General features: G+C 34.5%; 4 protein-coding genes and 1 long non-coding RNA gene across 7 annotated transcripts; 4 read left to right on the top strand and 1 right to left on the bottom strand.

The window, feature by feature from the left end:
- Positions 1-725: 725 nt before the first annotated feature.
- Positions 726-12,516, bottom strand: LOC135151321 (uncharacterized). Its single transcript, XR_010290100.1, has 3 exons — positions 12,383-12,516; positions 6,155-10,848; positions 726-1,073 (listed from the first exon to the last, which is right to left on the bottom strand). It is a non-coding gene; the product is annotated as an uncharacterized LOC135151321 (long non-coding RNA).
- On the top strand, positions 7,918-9,289 carry LOC108212153 (probable indole-3-pyruvate monooxygenase YUCCA9). The gene is made up of 2 exons (XM_017383885.2): positions 7,918-8,580; positions 8,693-9,289. Exons 1-2 carry the CDS (start codon positions 7,918-7,920, stop codon positions 9,287-9,289), a joined length of 1,260 nt encoding a protein of 419 aa, XP_017239374.1.
- A 1,069-nt stretch (positions 12,517-13,585) lies between the features above and the next one.
- Positions 13,586-16,901, top strand: LOC108202505 (monothiol glutaredoxin-S10). Its single transcript, XM_017370938.2, has 5 exons — positions 13,586-13,927; positions 14,052-14,125; positions 14,561-14,635; positions 15,871-15,897; positions 16,547-16,901. Exons 1-5 carry the CDS (start codon positions 13,641-13,643, stop codon positions 16,612-16,614), a joined length of 531 nt encoding a protein of 176 aa, XP_017226427.1. The 5' UTR covers positions 13,586-13,640; the 3' UTR covers positions 16,615-16,901.
- A 564-nt stretch (positions 16,902-17,465) lies between these two features.
- LOC108202488 (protein LOW PSII ACCUMULATION 1, chloroplastic) lies at positions 17,466-20,855 on the top strand. The gene is made up of 5 exons (XM_017370903.2): positions 17,466-17,840; positions 18,580-19,152; positions 19,231-19,281; positions 19,513-19,719; positions 20,598-20,855. The coding sequence occupies exons 1-4, from the start codon at positions 17,584-17,586 to the stop codon at positions 19,649-19,651; spliced, it is 1,020 nt and encodes a 339-aa protein (XP_017226392.1). The 5' UTR covers positions 17,466-17,583; the 3' UTR covers positions 19,652-19,719; positions 20,598-20,855.
- Positions 20,856-21,599: 744 nt separating this feature from the next.
- Positions 21,600-27,097, top strand: LOC108202467 (uncharacterized). 3 transcript variants are annotated; one of them, XM_017370867.2, is made up of 9 exons: positions 21,600-21,760; positions 22,493-22,603; positions 22,783-22,914; positions 23,044-23,163; positions 23,270-23,395; positions 23,999-24,104; positions 24,186-24,237; positions 24,330-25,968; positions 26,526-27,097. In XM_017370867.2, the coding sequence occupies exons 1-8, from the start codon at positions 21,715-21,717 to the stop codon at positions 25,878-25,880; spliced, it is 2,244 nt and encodes a 747-aa protein (XP_017226356.1). In that variant the 5' UTR covers positions 21,600-21,714; the 3' UTR covers positions 25,881-25,968; positions 26,526-27,097. The 3 variants fall into 3 exon arrangements, with proteins under 3 accessions (XP_017226356.1, XP_017226350.1, XP_063945465.1); XM_017370861.2 differs by having other exon boundaries at positions 24,180-24,237; XM_064089395.1 differs by having other exon boundaries at positions 21,605-21,743; positions 24,180-24,237.
- The last annotated feature ends 206 nt before the right edge of the window (positions 27,098-27,303 follow it).

Here is a 27,303-nt window from a genome sequence, read left to right as displayed (position 1 = left end):
GATGGCCGGGCGGTGCGTGACATGTGCTCACACACAGTTCGACTGTGTGTTTTCAAAAACACGTTCTCTTTATAAATTACTCAATTTTTGTGGTGTTCAAGAGTAGTGTTGTGGAAAACCGAAACTTAAAGACATTTCTGACGCTCTCTGCTGCACTTAGTTCTCCGAGAAAAATAATTCCGGCCCAGGTAATAAACATAAAGGTTCACCCTTCTAGGCTATACTAACACATGCCACATTTGTCTCAATTTATGTTATCTTTACCGTTTACCCTGTTTCAGTGCTCTCTAAAAAATATATTAGTTGAGGTCGGCCAAAATTAACCCAAAAATATAGAAAAAACAAAATTAAAATCAAAGATAATTGTAGCTGGTAATTATTAACATGGAGTGAAATTCCTAACAGTAGTTTGTAAACAACGATTAAAAAACTAAAAAAGTATATTATTCAATTCTGACATATAAGCTGCTTGACGTTTTAGCATATATTAAATTTTTTGATCGTATAATTAAAATTATTATTTTTAAAAAATATTTTCTGAACAAAAATATTTGAGTAATATTATAATTCAAAATCAAATTTAAAAGATAATAATTTTAGTTATGTAGTTAAAAAAAATTCAAAAATATGTGTCAATAATTGAAAGGACATGTATTTTAAAATTGATGGTATAAATTTTAGTGGGCGTATTATGAAATTACAGTCTCCTTCATGTCCATGTGCATGTACGTTATGGAAATACTCAATGACTCACAATCACAAAACACAGAAACAAGCAGAAAAATAACGGGAATTGTACTCGAAATTCTAAAAATAAACTTAAATAAATACAACTTGGAACCCTAATTTAAACTCCCAACCTCAGCTTATGCGAATTGTGTGCTACAACAACGAAGGGGGTCGGCACCTAGATTGAAACAAAGAGCTACAAAAGATATAATAAACAACAGAGGGACTGAACTGCAAATGCCACATGGGAAGTCGAGGGTGCTACAGGTGCAATGCTTCTAAGATAGCAGCTGAATGACTCAGCAAACTCAAGCGATCGATGAGTTGAGATTTCGATATTCCATCTGAATTAATTATATATGGTTATTTCGTTGGGACTTGTGTTTTATATGTAAACCACAAGGTTGTAATGTGGATTTAACATGCAAGAGCACTGAGGTCAGCCACATATATCGCATCATTGAGTGCATGTAGAATAATGTCTATTATTGCATTAACCTAATTTGAGAATCAGTGTTCTGAATAAATAAACCAAGCAAATTTAACTAATATATTTCATTAACTTGGTAAAGATTGTATGTTGTTCAATCCAAAGCAAATCCCAGATTGTATTTCTATGCTCTGGATTATGGTCTATTATTTGACAGTGCTATTAAAAAATTTGTTATCAGGAAAAATACTTGTAAAAAAAGTAATCTTGCAGAAATTAGACAACTGTTTAATATTTTTTGTGGTATTTATATATTTCCAATTTTAATACAAATTATAAGTTATTGATGAGATTTGATAATGAAATCTATGAAACTTTTCCGAAAATTAAAATGCAGTTTTACACAAAGATATGAGAGAATTTGCTTTTCTTGAAAGCAGTTTTTAAACTAAAAACTATTGTCCATGAAAATTGTTTTTAGATTATCAAACAATTTTTTTCATGTTCTAGCAAATCCGCGGTCTACGACAGCAATGTCAAACGATTAGTTTTCGTTTAACTAAATATATGAAATCATATTCCAGATCAAGTGAAATAAAATAAGTCGAAAAAGAGTATATATTTCACAAAAATCTGATTTCTCCGATGGTTAAACCGCCATATAATGAAATATATGTTGATGATGACGACCAAAAGAGAGGAAATGATAAGCAAGTAAATTGATTAAACAGACAGTAATGATAAGAAATATAATGAAGGCCGGCTACGTCAACTTAGACGTTAATGACAGAGGATTAATTCAATTGTTTCCAACAATACAGAGAGGTCTTTGAATAAATGATGCTCTTGAAAATCCTTAAGTATAGATTATGTTCCTAATCATGGTAACTAAGATATTTCTTGTTTCATATGAAGCAGAAACAAATCAGAAAACACATGGAAGCTATATTCTTACCAAACATGAATAACGGGATCAGTCCATTTAGTTACAACAGAAAACAGGTATAATTAGAACACGAAAATCTTCTAAATCTTTGTAAAATTCGAATAGTGCCGTGTAGATTCGTTTCAGATTTTACTTGTTATTATATTGATATTATTTAGGGTTTGTAGTTCACTGGCTAAAGGTTCTTATTGCGCCATGCTGCCATGTGATTATGATTATAATAAGTACGTGGTCTATGATCCTTCTCAGTTCTCACTAACTCTCTCCTACTACGCATTTTATAGTTCTTCGGAGCTCACATGCCTCTGTTTAATTAAAGACTTTGAGTCATGAGACAGTTCGCCTGAGATTAGTAATTTATGATTTAACATGAATTGGTACGGTAAGTTAAAATTTTGAAATATTTGTTTATATAATTTTGATTTTATTATTAAGTTAAAAATATTCGACAAAAGTTTTTTATAAATCATAAAATATAATACTCCCTCTGTCCCATTTAATTGTATACGTTTCTTTTCAACTGCTCGACACGCATTTCAATGCTCTTATATAATATAGTTCCGTAACTTATTTTTGAAATTCTTTTTCTGAATAAAAATATAACATCCAAACTTTAATTCAAAAAAAGAAAATTTTAAAAATAAATTACACAACTACACTTTACAGGAGTATTAAAGTCCGTGTCGCGTCCCCGTCCCCCAATGTATACTACTCAGGGGGACGGAGGGAATAATAATATAAATAAGTTTGTTACTTCTGTCTTTAAATTAGTTACGGACATGTTAAACATACAAATATGATTCAACTTAAAGTCATAAATAGTTCTAAACCCGGATTTAAAATCCACACAGATATGCTCTATATTTTAAATCGATTGTGATACATAAACATATAATCCTGAGAACACACATATATGCTCTATATTTTAAATCGATTGTGATACATAAACATATAATCCTGAGAAAAAACAATTATAAATTATAATTAATGAATCAAAAATATTGATAGAGGTAAATGATTTAGTAATTGACAAATTCAATGATATTTGCTCCTAATTAGTTTAAATATTAATAAAATATTTATCATTCAAAATTTCAGTATAAGATCGTTTCGATTCTCAGTTTGCTGTATACATGTGAACATGCAATATACTTCCTTACTTAACTTGATCTCAATTCTCATGCATGGCCACCCATATCTCAAGCAAATCTCGTAATCGATTCTCTAGAACCTCATTTTTGAAAATATTACTACATGCGTATTTTCAGTTTGATGTCCATGTGTATATACATCTGGCTTATATTACTGTGCTATTAATAAATCAAAAATGAGAGAACTAAATCAAATATAAAAATGAGAGAAATGATTACAGATATAAAGACAAAGCCAAAAGGCTCAACCAATAAACAGTGGCGGAACCAGGAATGAAATTTAGGGGGGCTCAAATTCGGAAGTAAGTGAGATTGTAAAGGACTGATTTAGATTATTATACCGAACCTCGATACCACATTCATCAAAGAGAGACGACCATCTCTCTAGGTTGCAGGTATTGATTGGTTAAAAGGCCTCAAAGAGAACGTTGTTCATAGTGCATTAACATAAATACAGTAGTAAGCAGCTGCGTCAAAAAAAAAAAAAACTTTTAGAATAGCGATTTTTTGACGCCACATAATGGCTGTAGACCTCCGAAAAAGCATAAGCAACCAGTTCCAAGTGACATTACTATTCACTATTCCTTCCCAAGATGTCTCCTTCTCCATGTGTGGCGTGATAAGATAAGTACCATTAAGGGCCCGGTCTGTCCTTCTTCAACCTCATTGTCGGAAATATTAAGCCTACTAAAGGTAGGGAGAGTCGGTGAGAGTAGTTTGCAAGCCGGTGGGCTATGGGCATTAGGAGCCAGCTGTCGGGAGGGAGATCGCAGCTGAGCAGGTTGTCGCGGATTCGCGGCTAAATGAATTTATCACAGTGAGAAGCTGAGTTAGGGTAGTGTCAAGTGTGTGCGTATGACTTATGAGTGTATCTGTTTGAATGTATTTGTTAATCAGACTCTCTTTAGACTAAGAGCAAGTCCAAAGCAGAGAGAGAAAGAAAGTATGTATAAGAATTTATTTAATATATAGGATAGAGTAAAGAGAGAGAGGTGCCGTATAAATAAGGTTTCAAGAGGTTGTCCTTATGATATAAAGCATACTAGGACATTGTAGAATCAACAATATTTTTTATCAAATGTCCTAAATTATGACTTAGGACATGTTATAAGATATCTCTTGAACTCGCTCTAAGTACCCTAAATTATATTGACATGAATAATTCAGCGGGGGCTGGAAAAAAAATATACACTGTTTTTTCGAGGTTAGGGGGGGCTCTAGCACCCCCTAGCCCCCCTCTGGTTCCGCCACTGCCAATAAATAAATAAATTAGAAATTAGATACTCCCTCCGTCCCAAAAAGATTGATATGCTTTGAATTTCACGGAGATTAAGAAAAAAATGGTAAAATAAATTAAATTAGTTGAAAAGTTGATAAAGTGATGAGACCCATCAAAATTTTAATAATAGATTTGAGATAGTGGAGGAAAGTAGTGGGTGTAATAGTGTTTATATTATTATAGAATAGATATAGTGGAAGAAGTAGTGGGTGTAATAGTGAAAAGTAGTGTTCAAAATAGTAAGTGTAATAGGTTCATTGTTTTTGGGACGTCCCAAAAAAGAATAATTGTCAATTAAAATGGGACAGAGGGAGTACAAATTTATGCTTAATCTTTCCAGAACTACCTAATTTTGTAATCATAAACAGAGCCTAACTAACCGGCTAACCCCACACCTCAATATAAAATTGCAACTCTAGTGGATAATATTCCTTCTCGTTTGACCGGACGGAAAATGCTTTGACCGGCCAGCCACTTAGTACTATAAGATTTACATGGTGGATGCCTAATTAGCGAATGATATTTTATGAACTTATGATATTGTGACTAATAAAGTGGAATAGCTTACCAAATAATTGATAATTAAGTTCTTTGTTAAGGAATTCATTATTAAACAACGATTATGAATCAGAGGTAGAATTAATTAGTTTGCAAAATAGATAATCAGACTTTGACAACCAAATCCTCGCTAGAGTAGACTTGGTTAATCATGTCAATGGAGTCATTAGGCCTTGATATAATTGCTTTTAGGAAAGGGAGGAGAGTACCAGTTATATGAACTAATTATTAATGCATATGCTTTACTGATTTTATTAAAGCAAATCGTACTAAAATATGACAAAAGTGTAGGTCATGGCCACAATTATATATAAGACAACAAAGCTTAAGTAGGGATTAAATCATTTTAATATATACTTCTCACTACAAACTTGTGTCATTAGGTTTCAAAACAAAAATTAAGACCTGTCTCATTAATTCGGATTAAACCAATATACTTGATAAAGGGATAGTGCGGCATTGTGCTTAACCGCTCTGTGTTACCGGATGTATTTTAACATTTAATCAAACCTAAAGGTCTTCGCGGAACTCAGAAGAGGGACATGATCTACGTACATTTTATCTTCGTCAAACTTGTTTTAACTGAGATATACCGGTACGTAAGACATATGGTGATAGATGATGTAAAACATTTTATACATATCTTTTGACAACCTGATAGTCTATTGATAATATCTTCTGTCACCCGAATCCTTGATTCAATTTTGGTCGACCAACATTTATACGGATTAGGTTGAATAGCGAAGATGCATGATATGTGAGAATGTATAGCTTAAAAATGACTAGTGCACTGGTCACAGTACTGGTGTGTATTTTCGGATCTAACCAAACTACAAAAATAGATACAGTAGTCCTTAAAGAATGACCAGTGCGGTTAGAAAGACGAGCTCAACATGTATGTGCAGATGCAGGTGTAAAAATGGTGTGGTTTTTAGGTATTAGAAATCAGCACTATGTCAAGTGTGCTCGTTCTTTTTTCTTTAGCATTTTTTATTCCGCGGTGGAGTAGGCCGGATTTATCATGCTACACAGCTACAGATCATAATTATGACAAATATTACCTTGATTGGCAGTTCGGTACTTTCAGATGAGTCTCCGAACTTCTGTAGTTTTGTTTCCTGATCCCTCTGGGACGGTGCACAACTGCAAAATTGAATTTAGGAGACACAGTAATATACGAGCTAAAGATGATCAAAACTAAAAATAATTAATTGAAATCTCGACACATATATATAGTCTGACAAAATGAGAGACCCATGAACACAAAATGCTGAATTGTTACGCCGGTATACTGTGCGGCTAAAATCCTGTAGCTGGTCATAAACGGCACAAAATAATTGTAGATCAATATATTAGATAATGCTCATGTATCATTTGCAGCTACATTGTGTGATAAAAGAAGAGGCTTGTATTACAGTACAGAAGCGAGAAATGAAATTATTGGGAAATTAAACAGATGCTTGCGATTTCCGAATTGCATAAAACGAAATCACAAATTTACACATCTTAAGCTTAAGCTCCACGTGAGCACACTGCTCTGAGCCTCTGGATGGAAGCATATTGTATATGGTTGGTAAATTATTGAACAGGATTTAGAAATTATTAAGTGGGCCATTAAAATCAGGGATGATAACCACTTTCCCCCCTAATTCTCATTTTAATTATGTATGCATGCTTTTAGTAATTAGCTCTGATGAACAACTCATGAGAGAACATAAAGTTCAAATAAATTAATTATTTCAATCAAAATTAGAAGGCACATGCAATAAATTTCATGAAAGTTCCTTTTACTTTATAAATAAGATCACTGGAAACAAGCCTTCAAGTATATATATCTCACAATTTCTTACTTAAAAGTCATTTAGGCTGCGTTCTTTTGTTTAGAATGGAATGTAAGAAGAATTGAATGAAATTTATATTCTAAATTGGGGTGATGAGAGAAAATGTCTATAATTTTCATTCATTCGGTCATTCCATTCCAAACTGTTTAAACTAGAAATCTAACCCACATGTTTTGGAAGGAATGTTCATATTTGGTCACTATTTTCTCATACCTTCTTCTTTCTCAATAAAACGTTCTTTATAATTTTTCATTATATTCTCTCCTTATTCCATTTCATCCAAGTGAACACAACCTTATAAGTCAAACCGATACGTCACTGCTAAATAAGTCGAAATTACTGAATCATTTACAGATCTGCAATAATGAATTTGGCAATTGAGATAGAACTAGTATTATAAAATAATAAAATCTTATTAATATCTTTGCATTACTAATTGTGAATAAGACTACAAATAATTGCAGTTAACATAAAGGTTTTATGCATTAGACCTATATATAAAATGGATCACTATTTTTGAACTGATAGACCTCCAATTATTTTAACTAAATAAAAGATTGAGTATCACACTCACTAATTATCATTTTATTCTTTCACACCTATCATAAGAAAATTTTAAGTGCAAGTCTCAAGGCTCAAGCCCACCATTTGGCTCAAGTCAGATAAGCATGTTCTCTTCCTGATATTAATCTTTTCATTAGAAGGGTGATATTCAATAACTATGTTATGATGAAATAAAATTAACATTGGAATAAAAATAATTGAGGGTATTCTCTCTCTCCAATGCATTAAATTCCTCAATCCTCCAGCACATGGCATAAACATTTAGCAGCTCTATATAAACACTTCAATCTACTCCTCTCCCTCCAACAATCTCAACAGTTTCTTCTCTTACAAACACAAAACACTTCAGCATTCTACTTCAAAAACCTCGAAAATCAGAAAGCTTCAACTAATACCATAAACCAATCTTCTAGCACAAAATGTTTAGTTTTTCAGAACAAAATGATATGTTTTCCCGCAGGTGTGTCTGGGTTAATGGTCCAGTAATCATCGGAGCTGGACCATCTGGACTAGCTGTGGGAGCTTGCCTTAAAGAACAAGGCCTCCCTTTCGTAGTTCTTGAAAGAGCTGATTGCATAGCTTCTTTGTGGCAGAAGAGAACTTATGATCGCCTTAAGCTTCACCTTCCAAAACAGTTCTGTCAACTTCCTAAACTACCATTCCCTGAACATTACCCAGAATATCCCACAAAAAAACAGTTCATTGATTATCTCGAATCATATGCAAGTCATTTTGGCATCAAACCACAATTTAATGAATCTGTGGAGTCTGCTAAGTACGATGAAGTCTGTCGTTCATGGAGAATCAGAACTGTTTCAACACAAGGATCTACTAGGTCTGAGGTTGAGTACATTTGTCAGTGGATTGTGGTAGCCACAGGAGAAAATGCAGAGCGAGTAGTCCCTGAAATTGCAGGACTAGGGGATTTTGGCGGTGAAGTTATTCATGCTTGCGAGTACAAGTCTGGTGAAAAATATAGTGGGAAAAAAGTTCTTGTTGTGGGATGTGGAAATTCAGGAATGGAAGTTTCACTTGATCTCTGTAATCACAATGCTAAACCATCAATGGTGTCTAGAAGCTCGGTAAGTCATCAATATAGTTCTCAAACTTAAATACTTGATCATGAAATTTTTTAAAATGATATGAACTATGAATTAGTACTTTGTTCTAATGATTTTTTTGAAAATATTTCAGGTCCATGTATTGCCAAGAGAAATATTCGGAAAATCAACATTTGAACTGGCAATGATGATGATGAAATGGCTCCCTTTATGGCTAGTTGACAAGATATTGCTGATATTAACATGGTTTATACTCGGCAACACTGATAGTTATGGTTTGAAAAGGCCATCAATTGGTCCAATGGAGCTAAAGAGCACACATGGGAAAACACCTGTTCTTGATATTGGAGCATTGGAGAAGATCCGATCTGGCGATATTGAAGTGGTTCCTGGAATCAAAAAGTTCTCTAAAACTATGGTAGAACTTGATAATGGCGAAGAACTAGACATTGATTCAGTTGTTTTGGCCACTGGATACTGCAGTAATGTTCCCTACTGGCTACAAGAAACCGAGTTTTTCACCAAATCTGGATACCCCAAGACCCCATTCCCAAATGGATGGAAGGGAAACACTGGACTTTACGCTGTTGGATTCACAAAGAGAGGACTATCTGGTGCATCCTCAGATGCCATGAAAATTGCACAAGATATTTCCAGAGTCTGGAAGGAGGATTTGAAGCAGAAAAAACAAAAAGTCCCCACCCATAGAAGATGCATTTCGACATTCTGATCACCAGGAACATATAACTAGATAGACACACACATATTAACATATATTGTTTTGTGATTATACTTAGTGAAAACAAAGATAGAAGATAGCATACATGAAAGCCCTCTTCAAAAAGCCTAAAGAATTCAAGTCTTTCGGGCATTTTGTAAACTTATTAGGAAGATGTGGCTTTTCTTATTCTTTTTTTTTACATACAAAAGTTCTATACACTTTGTAACATAATACAGTAAGTTAAAATGACAATCGACATACACCTTGATTATCTCTGCTACTGTCTCCAATTTTTATCAGCAGAGTATCAGTAAATATTAAGAACTACTGGACATATATACTCATGGCGTGTAAATTCAATAATGCAAAATTATTATCGAAAATAGTGCAATAAATGATATCGTTATTCCTGCAAAACTATTCGACTAACATGGCGTCACATTATTGTGATTATTATAATGGTTCCATGTGAGTTTGACCTCCAATTTTAAAATGGATTAAACAAATTTGAAGTTTTGTGTTTGCATAGCACATGGATTGAGCAACCAGAGGAAGTAGAAGAATTTATGGAAGCTCAGGCAGTGGTTATATATTAATAATATAAAAATATTTTAGTAAAATCATCTGGAGCAAACTTCAGTTGTGGATTCTCTCTCATCTTACATTCGGAGATTAAGATTAACAGTCTGCACACCAGTCTCCTACTTACATTAACAAATTTACAATGTCAACCTCAGATTTAAAGCAGAAATAAGTTCAGAAACATATGCTCTACATTGTATCTATTAGAATACAATAGCATGACATAACTGATCATAAGCTAAGACATCTATTAGTAGTTATACTAGTATGATTCAATGAATGAGTTTTTGAAGTCAATATCTGTTATTGTATAAAAAAACATCTAGGAGTAGATATATATCAATAATAGTGGCATGATATTATGGGCCTTTTGGCTTGCTTAAATTTTTAAAGTATTTAATATGAACCATATTTTTAGAGCATTTCAAATGGATCTCTGCTACATAATTTAATTTATTACAAACTTATCTGAACAGTGAGAAGTCATGTAATAGAGATAGAACTAGGTCTATCAGTATATCAGGTATCAGGCCAATCCCAGTCTTAATAATTAAGCACGGATCAACTTAAACAAACTAATTCGTAAACAAGAATATGATTAGTGAATGGATCAGATATTAATTACCCTGTATTACTGAAAGTCGCAATTGAGAGACTGACACAGTGACATAAATGGACGGAAAAAAACTCAAAATTCAGTGAAGAGTAGAGAAATAGTAAAAAGCTTAAAGATACCGAGGAAACTAATTAAGCAACTGAATTTTCTGACAGATAATCTAACCCTGTATGTGTATTAGTTCAAGCTCAACCGTGAAGATCTGACCTCTATAAGCAGATCAAGCTAGACTCGTCGTTCCACCACTCCATGCCATAAAATAGAACTGATCATAGTCCTTTAAAGTGGTAGGAGTGCCACAAAAACATTCCAAGGAGGGCATCCAACTCCAGTACCATGAACACGAGCATAGAAGCATAGACATAAATACCTTGACATAGACAAAGAGAACCATAAATTACTCATCTCTTGATTTTCAGAAGCTATGCTATTTCATAGCTGACATTTAGTAGTATTACCAGAATGCAAGGAGCAAATTAAATGAAAAATGAAAGTAAAAAAACATTTTTTTGTATAAGCTTGGTAGGAACATTAGTATATAGTAACACTTAAACTGGAGATTCGGTTGAAACGTTGGCCATTCTCTTTGGTTCATCTATCCGCATTCTGTTTATTTTCTTTTCAGAAAGGGAGCAAGTAAGTGCATTAACAGGAACAGCCTTCTTTTAACCCAACAAAAGCTTAAGATTTGAAGGTTTTCCTCTCTAGTAACTCCAGCTTACTGTGCATTCTTAGCATTATACTTCCTAGAATAAAGAAATCGCAAATAGCCAAATATGAATACAGGTCATACAGCTGCTCAAGACCCTCAAGAATCTAGGGACTTCAGCTGCTCTTGATGAATTGGGTAGGGCACTAATCACTGTGTAGTGTCTGGTGGATTTTAGTGCTACTAGGGATGCACTGGCAATGAAAGCATGATAAAAACAACAACATTTGAACTCATAAAATGGGGAAATAACTTCACTCCGTATCTTGGCCTCCGAAATGGGGAACCACTAAGATAAAAATTACTTAAAGGTGCCATTAGAATTGAAAAGTTATTGTAACTAAATGTATTTTTTCCGAAAAGGGGAACAACTTCATAAGTAAATATTTGAAAATCTTGATGCATGTTTGGATGCCCTTTCTCTTATTCATTATCTATACAAAAACAAAACTAGCAAGCAGAGTTGAATGCAACAAAGAACCATCTTCAATAGCACAAGTGCATAACCTAGTAAAAACTTTCTTTGTAATGTTCAATTTGTTCCTTTACACAACAGAAGAACGCAGCATATTAGCATAATAGTAATATCATATATCTTTTATCTAAACAAGAACAAAGTACTTTCAACATTATGTGCTTTCATATACGTCTGCTTCTTAAGGTCGTTCTTGGCATGACAGCCAAGTCACAAATGGTCACTTGTTATCCGCTAGGTGCCTAGATAGCACATTTAAACCTTTATAAACAACTTTACTTCATAAAAAATAAGGGTATAGTTCAAACATCAGGACCTTCCTGAAATTCTACTCTTGCGGGATCCTCCTCCACTAGGACCAGGACCCTTTAACTTGTGCACCAGTTACCATCATCAAAAATATATTTCAACTTCCAAAATCGTATACTTTCAATTCCTCAAAAACCTAGAATCACCCATTTTAATATCTCCTCATTTAACATAAATGTCAATAACAACCAATTCACTAAAAGCTCAATTTCTTTTGCAGTTATGTAGTAAAATAGTAGTAACTAAAGGCAAGTAGGCCACCTGAATGAAACCTAAAAATAATTGCTTGATCCAAACAAGAACTCAGCAATAATGTAAATAACTACCAATACACTAAATAAGCCACACATGCATGTCTAAATATATAATTACAGATAACATAAATATGCTATATGATTAAGAGAAAAATACCTGAATTGGGAAGAAGAGGATGGTTTATTCGAGCCCAGGACTTTACTAATTTCGTGTTGGCTGATTATTTGTCTGTGATCAGGGTTACAGCCAGGGGCGGAACCAAGGGGGGGCTAGCACCGGCGCCAGCCCCGGCTGAGAAAAAAATAATAAGTATAATTTATCTATTTTAAAATTTTTAGCCCGGGGACAAATTTAATATATATATATATATATATATATATATATATATATATATATATATATATATAGCCCACTTAACATGATGGTTTACATCGAGAAGACCACGTTTAAAGACATAGACGATGAAGTTATCTTACAACGCTATCAAAATATGCAAAATCGTAGAATTCAGTTGTCATCCATTCCTTCCTAAAAAAAAGACAGTAAAGATGTCACCACTTAACCAATTAAGATATGCATATTTACTTTTAATTTTTTTGTTGAAATTTTAATAATAATTCAGCCCGGGGTCAAAATTAATCCTGGTTCCGCCACTGGTTACAGCTGCCTTCAGTAATAGTGTAATACTGTAGCATGTCTATATGTAATGTCCATTTCTTGTTTTGTTTAACAGAAAAGCTTATGATTTTGATCTGGAAAAATGTCCAAGCACCCAATTTTGTCTAGATGGTGAATTATCACATAATTATTTTTCTGGTAAATGCACTAAGTCAATAATAGTACAAATAAAATCTATAATATTTTTTTGAAAAGAGATTCAGGATATAGCTTATTATTTATAGAATAATAATGTATTTGTCTCAACTTAAAATATATGTTGAAATGTTATCTTTCGATGATAAACTGTTTCTAAATTAAGTTAAAAATACGTGATATGTGTTATAATAATAACTTTGAATAAGTTAGTATTAGTATATAATTCTTAAAATGAATGAATTACATTAGAACCGGAAAATGACAAAAATTTATTATTTAATAAAAATCAAATTTAATTATTTTTCAGAATTAAATATTTAATTCATATATAACCTTTTCCAGAAATAAAAATATATATTGCAATCATAAAAAGCCTCACAATGACACGAAATATGATCCGTTATGAACTTTGAGCCCAGTAGGTTGTGACACTGACATTTGTAGAAAACTGTCCGGCCTAGTGTATGGAGCAGCAGTGAGCAATGGTTTTCATCAAGGCCCAAACCACACAACCCATTCAAAACACCGGTCCACCATTCATCTTCAAGATATATTTTGTCATTTGTAGAAAAACAAAGAACACAGACGAGAAGCATCAATGGCAGCAACATGTAATAGCATATGTAAAGCAGCAGCATCATTATCTATATCCATCACCACCCCTTCTCTCTCTACTTCTTCATCTCACCTTCTCCTCCCTTCTCTCTCTCTCCTCCCCAACTCTTCAAGAAAACTTTCTGCCTCAAGTTTCAGGCTGACCCATGTCGTCAAGAATCCGGGTCGGATCACTGTTCGGGCCATGTCATCAGATTCCGGGTTAGAAGACTCTGTGAAAAAGACTATTGCTGATTACCCAGTTGTTGTTTACTCCAAGTCTTGGTGCTCGTGAGTTCTTGATCATTTTCTTTGTTTTTTTCGTGATATTTTAGTACTAATAATTGATTTTTATTTAGTAAATGAATATAGATTTGATTTTTGATGTATTCTTGATGATTTGTGTTTGGTTAAGGTATTCTTCTCAGGTGAAACAGTTGTTCAAGAAGCTTGGTGTGCAACCACATATTATTGAACTGGACCAATTAGGTATGTTATCTTGTGTGGAATTATACTAGGCTAATAATGCTACCATTGCCTTGTAAGTTAAGTATGTATGCTGTTTCAATTGGTATGTACTATGTAATTTTATTATGTGTATGGTTTTGTAGCTATTTGTTGGTAATCGAAATGTTAATAACTATGTTGATGGATACATAATGCTAATGCTATAATGTATTCTCTCTGAAGAGTTTGTCATTAGTAATAAAAATATTTCAAAGTGTAATGCAACCAAAAGATTACTAGCTATATTAGGTGATCGGTAATTTTTTTGCATTGAAGGTACAGGTGTGTAATAAAGGGTGCTTTATATATACATCAGGCGTTTTTTTTGGATATATATATTTCATTGTGTTAATGGAGGATGAATTTATTACAGTGAGTAATAATTTGTTTAATATTTAACGAGTAATGTCCTTTTAGGTTCCCAAGGATCACAATTACAGGACGTGTTGGGAGATTTGACTGGGCAATACACTGTACCAAATGTTTTTATCGGTAAGAAGTACTCTAACCATCATTTTTTCATCAAAATTAGGTACTACTTACAAGTTAGTATCTATTTGTTTCTTATAACAATAAAAAATGGCATTCTTGAATGGTAGGCAGTTTATAACTTTATATCTATAACATATGCACCAGGAGCAGTCGTTATTTCAGGGCTGGGGGTTGTCATTAGCAAGACAAAAATGATTGGCTTTAATTACAAGTTGTTTTCAAGGCCAAGCCATATCTGTACTCTGTAGTTGTATTGATGATTTGACACTGTATCTTCAAAAAAAGACTTATATTTGTGTTTACGAAGCCTACCAATCAATGGTACCTGGGGGATTTTTTGACTATCAAGTTTTAACTGTATTAAAATGACTTAGTATATGTGATTGTGACCTCCTGCTTAATAAAGACTTGCCTTGGGACATTTTCCTCCACGTCTCATGAAATTCTGTATTGGCTTGATATTTCTTCATTTTTTATTTGATAATCAAACACATCCACTGACCTACCTTTTCTTTGACAAGGTTAAATCCTTGCCCTCCCGTAAATGAAGATACACGCCAACTTTAAGAAGCTGTGTTCTTGTAAAACTAAAATAGTTAAAGTGTTTCAGATTTCCTTGTTGTTGACCCCATCTTGAACTTCAAAATTATGATCTTACATCACTTTACTGCTTGTAATTTAGTTTGGTCCTTGCTTCAGTGGGGCCAGATACCTTATTTCATTGTGGTGCTCCATTTTAAAAAAAAAAAAATTTTGGGGGGGGGGGGGTTGTTAAAAATTGTGAACAAAATTTAAGGTCAAAGAAAGTTTGTAAAAAGTATGAGCGATGATAAATGGGAGTGAAAAGTTTCTATAATGAGATTTTTGAAGAAATTGAGTAATGAAAATGATGAATATTTGCCTACAGAATAGTACAAATTTCATTCCGACCTGAATTACTTTCATCCAACTAAATGGAGCATTGAGGATTCGTGTTTTAAAACTAAAAAATAAATCAAGATCATGAAAGTGAAATTAGGGCAAGCAGAAAAATAGGGGCAAATGACCTTTTCATCACATGTTGTATGGTCCTTGATTTTACTATTGCCCCTTGACCATCTCTAGAGTTAATATTTGCTATTCATAGTTCAAGCTAAAATTTAATTCGCTATATATCATCATAAAATTCTATAATTTTTTTCCTGTGGTGTTAGGCATCAAATTATGATCACTAAAATCTCTCTTTCCTGTACCAGGGGCTAAACACATTGGTGGTTGTTCAGGTACAGTCTTTGACCCTGTAAATTCAGTGATTTTGTTGTAAATCTGTTCAGGAATAGTTGATCTTTAAACTTCTCTGCTATTTTGTTTATCAAACTTAAGAAGTTGATTGAGCCGAGGTAGCAGCTCCTAGAGACCTAGAGCACTCGCTTCTTTAATTATTTCACATTGGCATATAATGTCCAAAGGGGATGTATACCATAGGACATGTTTGTTCATTGGATTAAGTATAGGATAGGGCTATAACTCTTTAAAAATTTTATTCCATGTTTGTGCTGTTAGGAAGTTTGTCTGATATACTTTACCGTTTCGCTAAGCTTTTTGTCTGATGAGTATAATTCCCCCAAAAAAACAGTGACAAGGCTTCTTCTTATACTGTTATGTTTTATTCTCTAAATTTGATAATCAACATCTTGTATAAATTAGACCTTGGGAAGATGTATTTGCTTTGCTATGATGACATGAACCAACTTCATTTCACCTGTTTGACAGAGTGTCAAGCTTTTAACCATCTTCATCAGCTTTTTACTGTCTTCATCAAATATCTTTTTAAAAAAGATATTCTTCTCTAGATAAAGTTGGCTATTACATTCGGAAAATCATATGTAAGAAAAAACAAGCAGAAAGTCTTATGTTTGCTGTACTTTGCAGATACTGTTGAAATTTATCAGAAAGGGGAGCTTGAAAATTTGTTATCTGAAGCTGGCGCAAAGAAATAGAGCTAGTCTTTAACCTCATCAAGGATCTCTATGCTGCTTCACTTTCATCAGAAAGAGTCACGAGTAATCAGTGTTGATTTGTCCACGAGTCCATAGGTTTCGGCATTAACACGTTTTGTTTGATATGTTTTTCTTAAGAAGTGTGCAAGTCCAGGTAAATTTGTAGTGTTGAAAGAGTGAACTTGGTTTTATCCACATATTGCGATGGCATTGTTTTCCCTCAAGAGGACTAAAATCTTTTTTGATCAAACTCGAGATGAGTTCCTTTTCTTATGGAACTTAGCTGATCTTGATAAAGATTATATTAAGTACTCCCTCAGTCTCAATGAGTTGTATACATTTGGACGGAGGTGATATGTTATATGTATACATTTGAGACGGAGGGTTCTGCACGAATTTTAAGGCTCTTATAATAGCATAAATTAGGAGTTGTACGGATGCTGTTGGGCCAGCCACATGTTCCCATTTCTGACTACCCAACTGGGATTCAAGTTCGAAACATTTCCTAGATTTAAAGGCAAAAATGGATATTCTTATGGTCATATAAAATTTGATGAAAATGGAAAAAATTGTCTGTAACATTATTGCTCTGTTAGCAAGGTAGCTATTTCAACAGATAACATAAAACTGAAAAGGTTAAAATTATATGAACTTCTAAAATTTTTTTGTTAAATATAACATGATTCAGTTAAAAAATCATAAAAAAAACTCCCTGATCGGTTACTTAATAATTTGTTCTCCGGCAGCTTTTCTCTGACCCCTTACAGTAACCTGTTAATTTAATAATTTATAATTTTTTGTGGGGAAAAGTTTGTAATTATAGTTTTTACAAATTCACAAAGAAAAGGGTCAGAGCACTTTAAGGTTACCAAGTACTAGGACTACTGGTCTCGTGTCTGGTTAGAAGAAGCTTCACTCGTGGCTCATTAGTGATCACAAACAAATGATCAATCCTGAGACAAACGCACAATGCACATGTTAGCAAACACAAGTGTAATAACCATGGCAGCCTCCTCCTCAGTATTGGTGGCCCAATTTTCATACAGCGCAGCCAGTAGCTTCACTGGTCCAAAATGCTTGGGATTTTCCCGCCATTTAAACCGTCATGAATCGGGCTTTATTTTATCAACTGCTACTCTCAGCTGTACATTACAGCGCAGGACGCGGTTGCGTTGCTTAATCACCTGCTCTGCCTCGGATGAGCCTACCTCCTCTCCCCAATTCAGGTATTTATCGAGTTTTCGGTTCTGCAGCATGTTTATGTTTTGTTCATGTACTTTATTCATGTATGCATGCTTGGCATTTACAATCACTAACTCACACACGCGCCATTTTGCCTTCAATAAGGCTTGAATTCTCGGCTTGAGTTCTTGATATCTGTTTACTTTTCTGTGGCTTATAAAGGGTACATTGTAATGTTTACAAGTGTATTACTATTAAATTGCAATCTTCAGAAGGAAATGTGTTTTTGGTAAATTGGTAATTACTATCTGCTTGAAAGGAGGAGATATAGAAGGGCTTATTCTAGTATGTGAAGTCTTGAGATTATCAGAAGTTGAAATGTATATATATAAGGAGTGTCTCTAGGTTGCTTGAGTAAGGCATACCTAGTGTACAAGGCTCCCGCTCCAACAAAAGTAGTCAGCAGCCAAAAGAGATGATATTAGTATATTACTATGATACTGATTTTCTGAGGGTTGTTGTTTAAAGGAACAGATTGAACATTGTTCTTTACTGTGTATGCACTTATGTATTCGAAGATAGTTCTTTTCCTTCTTCAGTTCTGCCTGCTCATTTGGTTTCGGTATAGTTAACTAGTAAGCGAAAGCACGTCATTATGTAAATCAGTATTTCGATGTTCAGTTATTAACTTAATGTTTCTTCCCCTTTATGAGAATTTCATACCATCAGATTATGTCATGTAAAATAGCACCTTCAAGTAATATACATTCTGTTGTTCTTCAGTTCAGATGCCAAGATACGGAGTGAAGTTCTTACTCCATTTCGATCAGTCCGAATGTTCTTTTATCTTGCTTTTATTGCCAGTGCTTCTCTAGGAGGACTAATAGCTACTACCCAGTTAATTGGTGCACTTTCCAATCCATCGAGAGCAGCTGAAGTGCCTAAGATTCTTGAAGGCCTTGGCATAGATATAGCAGCTGTATCTGTATTTGCATTTCTTTATTCTGGGGATAATAATGCTAAGAATGCTCAGTTGGCTAGACTGACAAGAGAGGAGAACCTTTCGAATCTTAAGCTTCGGGTAAATGAGAAGAAGGTTGTTCCTGTTAATGCATTTAGAGGATTTGCTCGTCTTGTTATAGTTTCTGGCCCTTCATCTTTCATTTCTGAGTCTTTTAAATTTAGTGAACCTTTCACTGAGGGCCTTCTGGAGAGAGGGGTGCTTGTGGTTCCTTTTGCCACAGACGGGGAATTACCTGATTTTCAATTTGATGAGAGTGAGGAAATGAAGGAGCTGACTGGAAAACGGAAACGGCTGTGGCAGCTAAATCCCGTTCTCTTGACTGAGTGGTCCAAGTAAGCCCTCTCTTAGAGTTCACCGAGTGGTATATATAATATACAGTTTACTTACCTTTTTTTTTATAATTACCACAGGTGGTTAGATGAACAAAAGAAACTCGCCAATGTTTCATCTGATTCTCCAGTGTAAGTATTATCTACATAACAGGGAAGCATCAGCTAATTTACTAGTGCACTATTGCACTTCAGGTTTCTTATTCCTACTAATATCATGCATATAAATAATTTTTCTCTGATTTTTCTTGTGTTTTGCTTCGTACTTTCTGGTCAAACTAATATTAGACATATCAGCTAAAGCACTGGTGCTTGTTACAGTCAAAGAGATGAGTAATATTCTGGTTCTTTTATTCTATAAAGGTATTTATCTCTTCGCTTGGATGGTCGGGTTCGTGGTAGTGGAGTTGGTTACCCTCCTTGGAATGCTTTTGTTGCACAGCTACCGCCTATAAAGGGACTATGGACAGGTCTTTTTGATGGCTTTGACGGGCGAGTTTGATTTGATTCACTTGGTACTTACAGAGTTTTAGATTTTTCTGGACGAGTTTGACTTGATCCAGTTTACAGGTTAGATTCTCTAACAAAACAATCTATTGCATCTGTTTCCTTGTTTTTTTTGTGTTTAAAGTTAAATGCAAATTGGGGGCTGTTCTTTAGCAATTTAAATGACCGGACCTTTAAAATCGCAATTTGGTGTTAGGCATTAGTTTCTTGTTTTAAAAGAGTGGATAATTGGCAAAAAATGGTGGATAGACTTCAATTATATCTTTCGTTTGGAAAAAAGTGGCTGTTAGCCACATTTTTGGAAGGTGGAAGCAAGCTTTGGCCCCCAAATTGCAATTTTGAAAATCCAGTCACCACAATGTCTATATTAGATAAATATCAGCCACCACTATATAATCGTTATACTATTTTGGCTAGAAATTTGGGTTTTGGTCACTTTAGCCATATCCGTTTCACAATTAAGACTTCCTTTAATATAGATAGTATTTGTTCATTACGATCCTCTTTCTAAGTAACCAGGTGTACTATAGCTGGGTTTTGGGCACTGCAGATGTTTAGGGGGATGTGGTTATAAGACTTCAAAACAACACCATATGAATGATTATTACTAGGAGGAACAGGTTGAATGCATTACAGGCTAGGCAAGCAGTTTTCTCGAGTTATAAATCTTTAGCATCAGCACGATGTAGAATACTGGTATAGAATTCAATGTAATTGGTGGCATACTAAGAATTCATGCAATTCCGCCACTTGCAACTAAACTAATGAGAGACCATAGCATCTCCCCTTCCCCCTTTTTTAAAAACTGAAGGTAATTTCATCAGTTTGCTAGTTCCAGCTTCTGCCGAGAAGTAGAATGTTGAATTGTACGGTAGCGTTCCAATTAGCCAAGTTCAAGTGGCTTTACAATCTGAATTTACTTTTTTTGAAATATATTGTAGGATTTGATACAGATGAATGGGGATCAATCAAACATACTTTAGGTGGCTGGAGATAACAGTACAGGTACATTTGTAAATTTGAGACTTGTATTAATAGTCTCTATTTTCATACACAGCCTTTTTGAGCAATTGTATGTACATAGCAGTAATTTTAGAATACAAAATTGGCTGGCAACTTGTAAACCGACAGAAAGCATTGTTTCTACTTGAAATTGATAATAAGAGTCAGACTTTCTGGTGTTTTTCGTTAATCCAGCAGTCAGGCTCCCGCGATATGATATAACATATGTAAAAATTTGTCATGTAAGATGTGAATCATGATATACAATTCTGCGATAAGCTTCTATATCCAGAAAAATACTTATAGCACATTTTATGCAGAGCTTATGTGACTTCTTGGATCTCATCCATTGCGTAGTTGTTTGTCGATACAGTTGCATAGTTCTCCTTGTTGAACCTTACAACAGGTAGCGATTTCTCGGGTCCTGCAACCATACACACAAAGAACAATCCCAGGGTCTCAATTTGTTGGCAATGTGTAAAATGAAGAAGATCCCCATCACTAGGATTATACTTATTTATGAATTATGCACCAGTAAGTTGGGTATCAAATGCCAAGAATTTTGATTTTTTTTTAAAGGAAAATACTTGTTCCCATAGTGAGGCCGTTTGGGGTATGAAAAGCCCAAGGGCTTATTCTTTGAAAAAAAAAATTCATATTTTATAATTTTTTTAATATAAACGTTAAAAATTATAGGAAAAAGTATGTTTTCATGTATTTTTATTTGAAAATAAACTTTTATTTCTGAAAAATAAGATTAACCTAAGATTAACCAAACGATGATGATATATTTTTTCGATAATATAACAAAAGTAATGAGTTTTGTGATCATAAAACTAATGTTATTTATTTAAAATATCATTTAAAAATTCGGAATTGCTAAACGAACTCCAACTCCATTTACGGACTCGTATAAACTTTTTAAATTTATCAGTTGTTAATAAATTTCGGCATAGGCGAGAAAGCAATAAAAGCCAGATTGGCGGCAATACAAGTTGTATGAATGCACACAAAATGCATCACACTCGTTAGGGTTTCAAAACAAATCGAAGAAGAATGAGGCGAGGCAACAATTTATCAAACAGGTCTGCTTTTCGTAGAGGTAACAATTTCACCTCACATATATGCGCGCAGTGCTTGTGTGCGTTTCGATTATCTACTTTTATGCTTTCGTGTTCCATTTCCCATCGATTCGCTGTTGAATTTATATATCGATGAAATGATCTATTAGTGAACTTTGCTGTAAATGTAGCATGAAAATTAGATACAAGTGTGTCATTTGTTGTGAATTTTGTTATTAAGTACTACCTTGGTGCTTCGAAAAACTAGATACAGAGGAATTGAATAAGCATCTCGATACTTGGAAAAATTAGATATAGAGGAACTGAATACGTAAATGTTTTTGTCATTATTAACTAGCTTCGGTAAAATGTGCAAGTGTGACGGTGGTGTATCATGTATGTGATCTTTGTAATATGATGGAGTTGAATTCGTGCCACAAGCTAACAGAATTGAATTAGTATCTGGATGATCTGAAAATTAGATATAGAGGATTGAATACGTAAATGTGTTATTCTTTTTTAATTATTAACCAGCTTCTGTAAAAGGTGCAAGTGGTGATGGTGTTGTTTGCGATCTTTGTTATATGTTGCAGTTGAATTCGTGCTGTAAGCTAATGAAATATTGTTGTTAAGTTGTGCTGAGAGATTTTTAGAGGTCTGGTGTAGTATACAAGTATGAGTTGGTCATGGTTTGATGTGTTAGAGATCTATGTTGGTGAAACTGAACGTGTTTATTTGGATTTACTATTATTTAAATATGTTGGTGGTTGTAGATACAAGGGGGGACAGGAAAAGGAAATTTCCCGATGCTAGAAGTCATCAAATGCAAAACGTTAGGCCAAGTGCGTGTTCTGAACAACGTGAGCGAGTAGAGGATTCAAGATGTAAGTTTTTTATTCCCACACTCCCGTTGTTGTAATCAGAAATCTAGCTTAGTACCAGTTCGTTGGTAACTAATTTAAGTTGTTTCCTCGTTTTTTTTTTCCTTTGTACTTTATGCACCTTTGGTGGATACACTTTGAAGTTTTTCTTGGAATAATGACTGACTAAGAAGAATTTACAGCTGATGGTGCTAAAACTTCTGAGTTTGCGTATTTCAAAAAACTAAAGAGGGAAGCAGCTCGAGGTGAATTGCGTTCTAGGGATAGAGAGAAGATGCAGTTCACGGATGTGGAGTCGAACCATTATGGAAGAGGTAGAATTTCCATTGAGTGTACAAAATTTCTCTTAGCATACATTCCATATGAGCTGATCTCCAAATTGGACTGGGAAAGTATGCGGAATCTTTTTCTGATATCGCTGCTATTATCTTAATAATATGCAGAGAAAAGAGTGAAGCTACAACCAATGTTTAATGAACCGAAGTCGTCAGTTCCAATTGGAACTAAAAGATCTGGCGATCAGCCTTGCTTAACACCTCCTGTTCGTGCACCAAAGAGCTCTGGTGGGCATAGTTGGCCTTTCGAGAAAATAAATGTTAATTTGTTGGAAATTAAAGAATATATGTGTTACTTTTTCTTCCTCCTTATACACTTGTTATTATGCTGCAGAGATAAACAACATGGTAGAAACTAGCGACAAAGACATTATTTTACCGTTGCTGAACGAAAAGGTTACTATACCAAGTAACCACAATCATTGGCCCTCATTTTCACGGAGTTACCCAAATAATACAGGTTTGCTCTACATTAGCCATTTATTGCTCTTTGATCATTGCCTTAGACTTTTTGTGATTTTATCATATTTTTGTAAAGAGTGGCCACAACTAAGCAGGAACATGAACTTATTCAATGCTATCTTGTTGGATCTGATGCAGTCAGTGAATTTATTGAAAAAAAAAAGATCCTTTTGGTTCTGAAGGTTTATGAATATTTGTCGAAAGGGCAACTCTCTAAAATTGCTATTTATCTTAGATTGTGTCATGCTATAAGTTTGTGAAAGCGCTCTTAGATAAATAGTTTTCACAGTAAGGATGTGGAGGGGAGAACCATTTATTATTCTCGGAGAATTGTTGTATGATGGTCATATTTCAGGATTCTGTTAAATTAATTTGTTGCTTAGAGAATAGGAGTTAAAATGAAAATTGTAGCATTTCATAAATTCTCAAGCATCCATGTTCTCCTCCCATCATCTTTTTGGTAACTAAAAGAAAACTTTTACAAGCGATTACTATTACTCTAATGACCAGAATTCAAACATGTCTACTGTTTCTCATCAATTTGCACAGCAATCAGTGTAATGTTTTATGTACGAGAATTGAAGTTTTCCTTGACTTGTAGGAGTGCAGCATTGTGACAAAGGAATCTTTGGCTTAAAGAGGCAAAGATTACTTCAGTGGGTTTCTGGTACTTTACATAAGGAAATTGACGAGCTCTCTTCAGAGGGGTATCCACATTACTATTCATTAATCTTCTGTTAATTTTTGTTGTTAATATCTCGGACTCAGTTTAATATTCTTAGGTTCAGTTTGGTCTCTATGCTCCTCAATCGCCTGTTTCCTGAAGACAATAAAGAGAATGTATGATTTTTCAGCTTTGATGTGAATATGCGACACTTGCTATTCAAAGCTTAAAATTTGATATTTGTGCTGATAATTGTGTCTTCTTGCAGCGTGATTGGGAGCCAAAATATAGTCAAGCAGATATTAGTGCCCGGGATCAGTCACCTTGGATTCCCAATGATGATGATAATACACAACATTCCAGGGGACACTATGGGATGCTTAAATACCACTTAATGGAATCTGAAGATGCTGCGTATGAAGATTATTCTTTCACACAAAATTTGTATGAAAGTTGCAGAGATGTGGTTCTCCCAGATTTGGAAACTGGGGGTGGAGACTCTCCTTTGACATCTTACCCCGTTAAGTCTTATTCTTCCTGCATTAATATGAAACCTTACCATAAAATAGATGCCCCTATTACCGAGAACTTTTTCCCTGAAAGTAATAGTGCCCGAAATCAGTTACCTTTGTTACCTCGTGATAATATACATCCAATGGGACATTGGCGGAAGCATACAAATCACTTGGAATTTGAAAATGCTGGGTACCAGGATTATGGTTTCACACGATATATGTCTGAAAGCCACTGTGATGTGATTCTACCGGAATTGGATAATGTTAATGCAGACTTTCCTTCAACTACTTACCCCATTAAAACTTATTTTCCTTGCACATATGTGAAATCTGACCCTTATAGAGACGCCTCATTTACCAAGAGCTTGTTCCAAGAAAGCAATCCATGTTTTCAGTTGCAACTAGAAAATTATGGATCGATTGCCTTGGCAAACCATCCCAAGAACTTCGACACATGCACTGATACAAATGATTCTCTAATTGAGAGAGAACCACATGCTCTTCTATTAGGTTGGGATCATAGCAGTGAAAAAGATGAACAAGATTTATCGATTTCGTTTTACAATAGAAATGTGAATTTATTGGCACATTCTGGGGACAGTGATCACTGGCAGAGTCATCATACGGAAGATGAGAATGCATTGTCTTCATCTTCTTTGGTTTCAAGTTATTTCTTAAACTGCAATTCATTAGCGCCACCCAGTTCAACAAACTTTCGCTCCACTAGCAATTCTGGGAGATACTTTGAATATGAGGATTGTCTTTACGCAAAGCTCGACCATTTTCCAGTACCATTCTCGTGTGATTTAGACTCACTAAAGTATCTTTATGGTCCATCGGAGGATTTCTCAATGAACAATCACTCAGGATTCAGAAGTGATGTATTATCCTCCCAAGACCACTTTTGGAATCTGAACAAAGTTATCTGTGAAAACAGTTTTCATGATCAGGAGTCCCTCTTCTTTTCAACAAGGCTAGACCGAGAGCTGGGAGAGAAGCACTTAACGGTAAGTGATTACTCTACCGAAAATCAGTTATCTTTGCTCCATGCTTATCAAAATCCCCAGCATGTTGGACCTTCCGCATGCTTTGTTGAAGAGGATAAGGAGTGTTTTCTATACGAGCCAAGCTGCACCAGTGATTACCCTGATAGCCTTAACTTTCAAGACTTGTCCGCCCTTAATATTGAGAGAGCTCGTGACACCAGGGTTTCTTTACAGAGGCATAGAACAAGTTGCGGATTTCCTATCCTTGAAAGCTATCATACAGAAGCTGATGAAGACAATGAATGCGAATTTGAGTAATACCACATGCACACGTAAGATTCGGCTGTTCTGATCAAGATGATATATAAACTGACAGTGTTGGCGCCATGGACTCTATCTGTCAATGGTATGTGATTCTTTTTGCGATAACATTGATTATAAATATAGAAAAAACTTCGTGTGGATTGGATGATCCAGTTATCTATACAAACTAACATACGGAATCTAGACCATCGAGTAGAGTTCGTCTGAAAAAGGTTGACTACTATGTGTGTTTCTTCCGAGATAAACTTACAAATTGAAGCTACAATTATGTGACCAGTCAATCAGTTTATGTGATCCTTAGTGAAGTTATAAGTTCTTTATGTTTTTATGATCGTCCTTTCTTTGATTATCAGGGAATCTTACATTCAACTAAAGCACTGTTGTTTTTACCAGCAAAAGTTTGTATATCTTAGATTCCAGGCTGAGCCTGCCTGGTATTTCTTTGAGCTGATTACATGTTGATATACTTGTCCCAAACCACTGTTTAAACTATCCAACTGTAATTGTAAATCTGAGCCTACATTTGATATATATGCTAGGTGCGGTAATATTCGTGCAGTTGCCCTTTGATAACAGAAAATACAAGCAAATATTACAGCAAGGACTTGGGTATAAAAGTAACAGTTAAATATTTTACAGGTAGAGCTGTGAATAGGCGAGGTGCCTGAAGCTGCTGGTCAGTCTATCGTGCCTAATGCAAATGCTGAGCTTCCCCAATGTACAACTCAAAGAGGTATGGAAGTCATAGCTGAATTTACAATTGTGATCTACTCGTTTCCACCACTTGTGCTTGTAATGTATGTTGATTTACCATTTGATGTTAGATGTATATTTTAAACAAGAGGCTGTCTGGCAGTGCATATCTCTTGGGGAGGTAGGATGAGGCACTGTAACAAACAGTCACTTTACTCACTGAATAGAATGCACAGAGCACGTTTAAGTTTCTGAATTTCTCAGACATATTTCTGGTATAAAAAAATTGATGGATATAAGGAGAAGAAATCTGTGAAAGAGAAGCCTAGATAACCCAACCCAGCTCCACCCTCGAGTCCGTGACCCTTCTTTGCCAAGTCAAACCAACCATATGCTTTAAAATAACGTCATGGTCTTTAATTACTTTCGTGAATAAATTTTCTGATTTGGCTCTAGAAGATCCTAATTAATTTAAGCCTTTCACTATTTATGCGATTTGAATATGTTCAGTTTACATATCATTTATCCTTAATGTTTTGCGGATTTGAATATGTTCAATAGAGTTACTCTCGTATTATATTTTGTTTTTGTATTTTCTATCAAACATTAGAATTTTTCTATCGAATAAAAGTTATAAGAAATATTATGTGAAAGTACTTATCTGAGATTTTTATATATGTGTGAAAAGTGGAATGTTGATGTAACACAGGAGGAAGTATTATTT

Source organism: Daucus carota, chromosome 1 (genome assembly GCF_001625215.2).
Source record: "Daucus carota subsp. sativus chromosome 1, DH1 v3.0, whole genome shotgun sequence".
Lineage (NCBI taxonomy): Eukaryota > Viridiplantae > Streptophyta > Magnoliopsida > Apiales > Apiaceae > Daucus > Daucus carota.
This window is presented reverse-complemented; position numbering and strand designations above follow the sequence as displayed.

Excerpts from the sequence above, each read along its gene's own strand:
- LOC108202505 (XM_017370938.2), top strand. The coding sequence starts at position 13,641 with ATGGCAGCAACATGTAATAGCATATGTAAAGCAGCAGCATCATTATCT. Across the intron at positions 14,636-15,870 it reads TGTACCAAATGTTTTTATCG|GGGCTAAACACATTGGTGGT; the intron begins GTAAGAAGTACT and ends TTCCTGTACCAG. Across the intron at positions 15,898-16,546 it reads ACACATTGGTGGTTGTTCAG|ATACTGTTGAAATTTATCAG; the intron begins GTACAGTCTTTG and ends TGTACTTTGCAG.
- LOC108212153 (XM_017383885.2), top strand. The coding sequence starts at position 7,918 with ATGTTTAGTTTTTCAGAACAAAATGATATGTTTTCCCGCAGGTGTGTC. Across the intron at positions 8,581-8,692 it reads CAATGGTGTCTAGAAGCTCG|GTCCATGTATTGCCAAGAGA; the intron begins GTAAGTCATCAA and ends AAAATATTTCAG.
- LOC108202467 (XM_017370861.2), top strand. The coding sequence starts at position 21,715 with ATGAGGCGAGGCAACAATTTATCAAACAGGTCTGCTTTTCGTAGAG. Across the intron at positions 22,604-22,782 it reads GCGAGTAGAGGATTCAAGAT|CTGATGGTGCTAAAACTTCT; the intron begins GTAAGTTTTTTA and ends AAGAATTTACAG. Across the intron at positions 22,915-23,043 it reads GTCGAACCATTATGGAAGAG|AGAAAAGAGTGAAGCTACAA; the intron begins GTAGAATTTCCA and ends AATAATATGCAG.
- LOC108202488 (XM_017370903.2), top strand. The coding sequence starts at position 17,584 with ATGCACATGTTAGCAAACACAAGTGTAATAACCATGGCAGCCTCCTCC. Across the intron at positions 17,841-18,579 it reads ACCTCCTCTCCCCAATTCAG|TTCAGATGCCAAGATACGGA; the intron begins GTATTTATCGAG and ends GTTGTTCTTCAG. Across the intron at positions 19,282-19,512 it reads GTTTCATCTGATTCTCCAGT|GTATTTATCTCTTCGCTTGG; the intron begins GTAAGTATTATC and ends TATTCTATAAAG.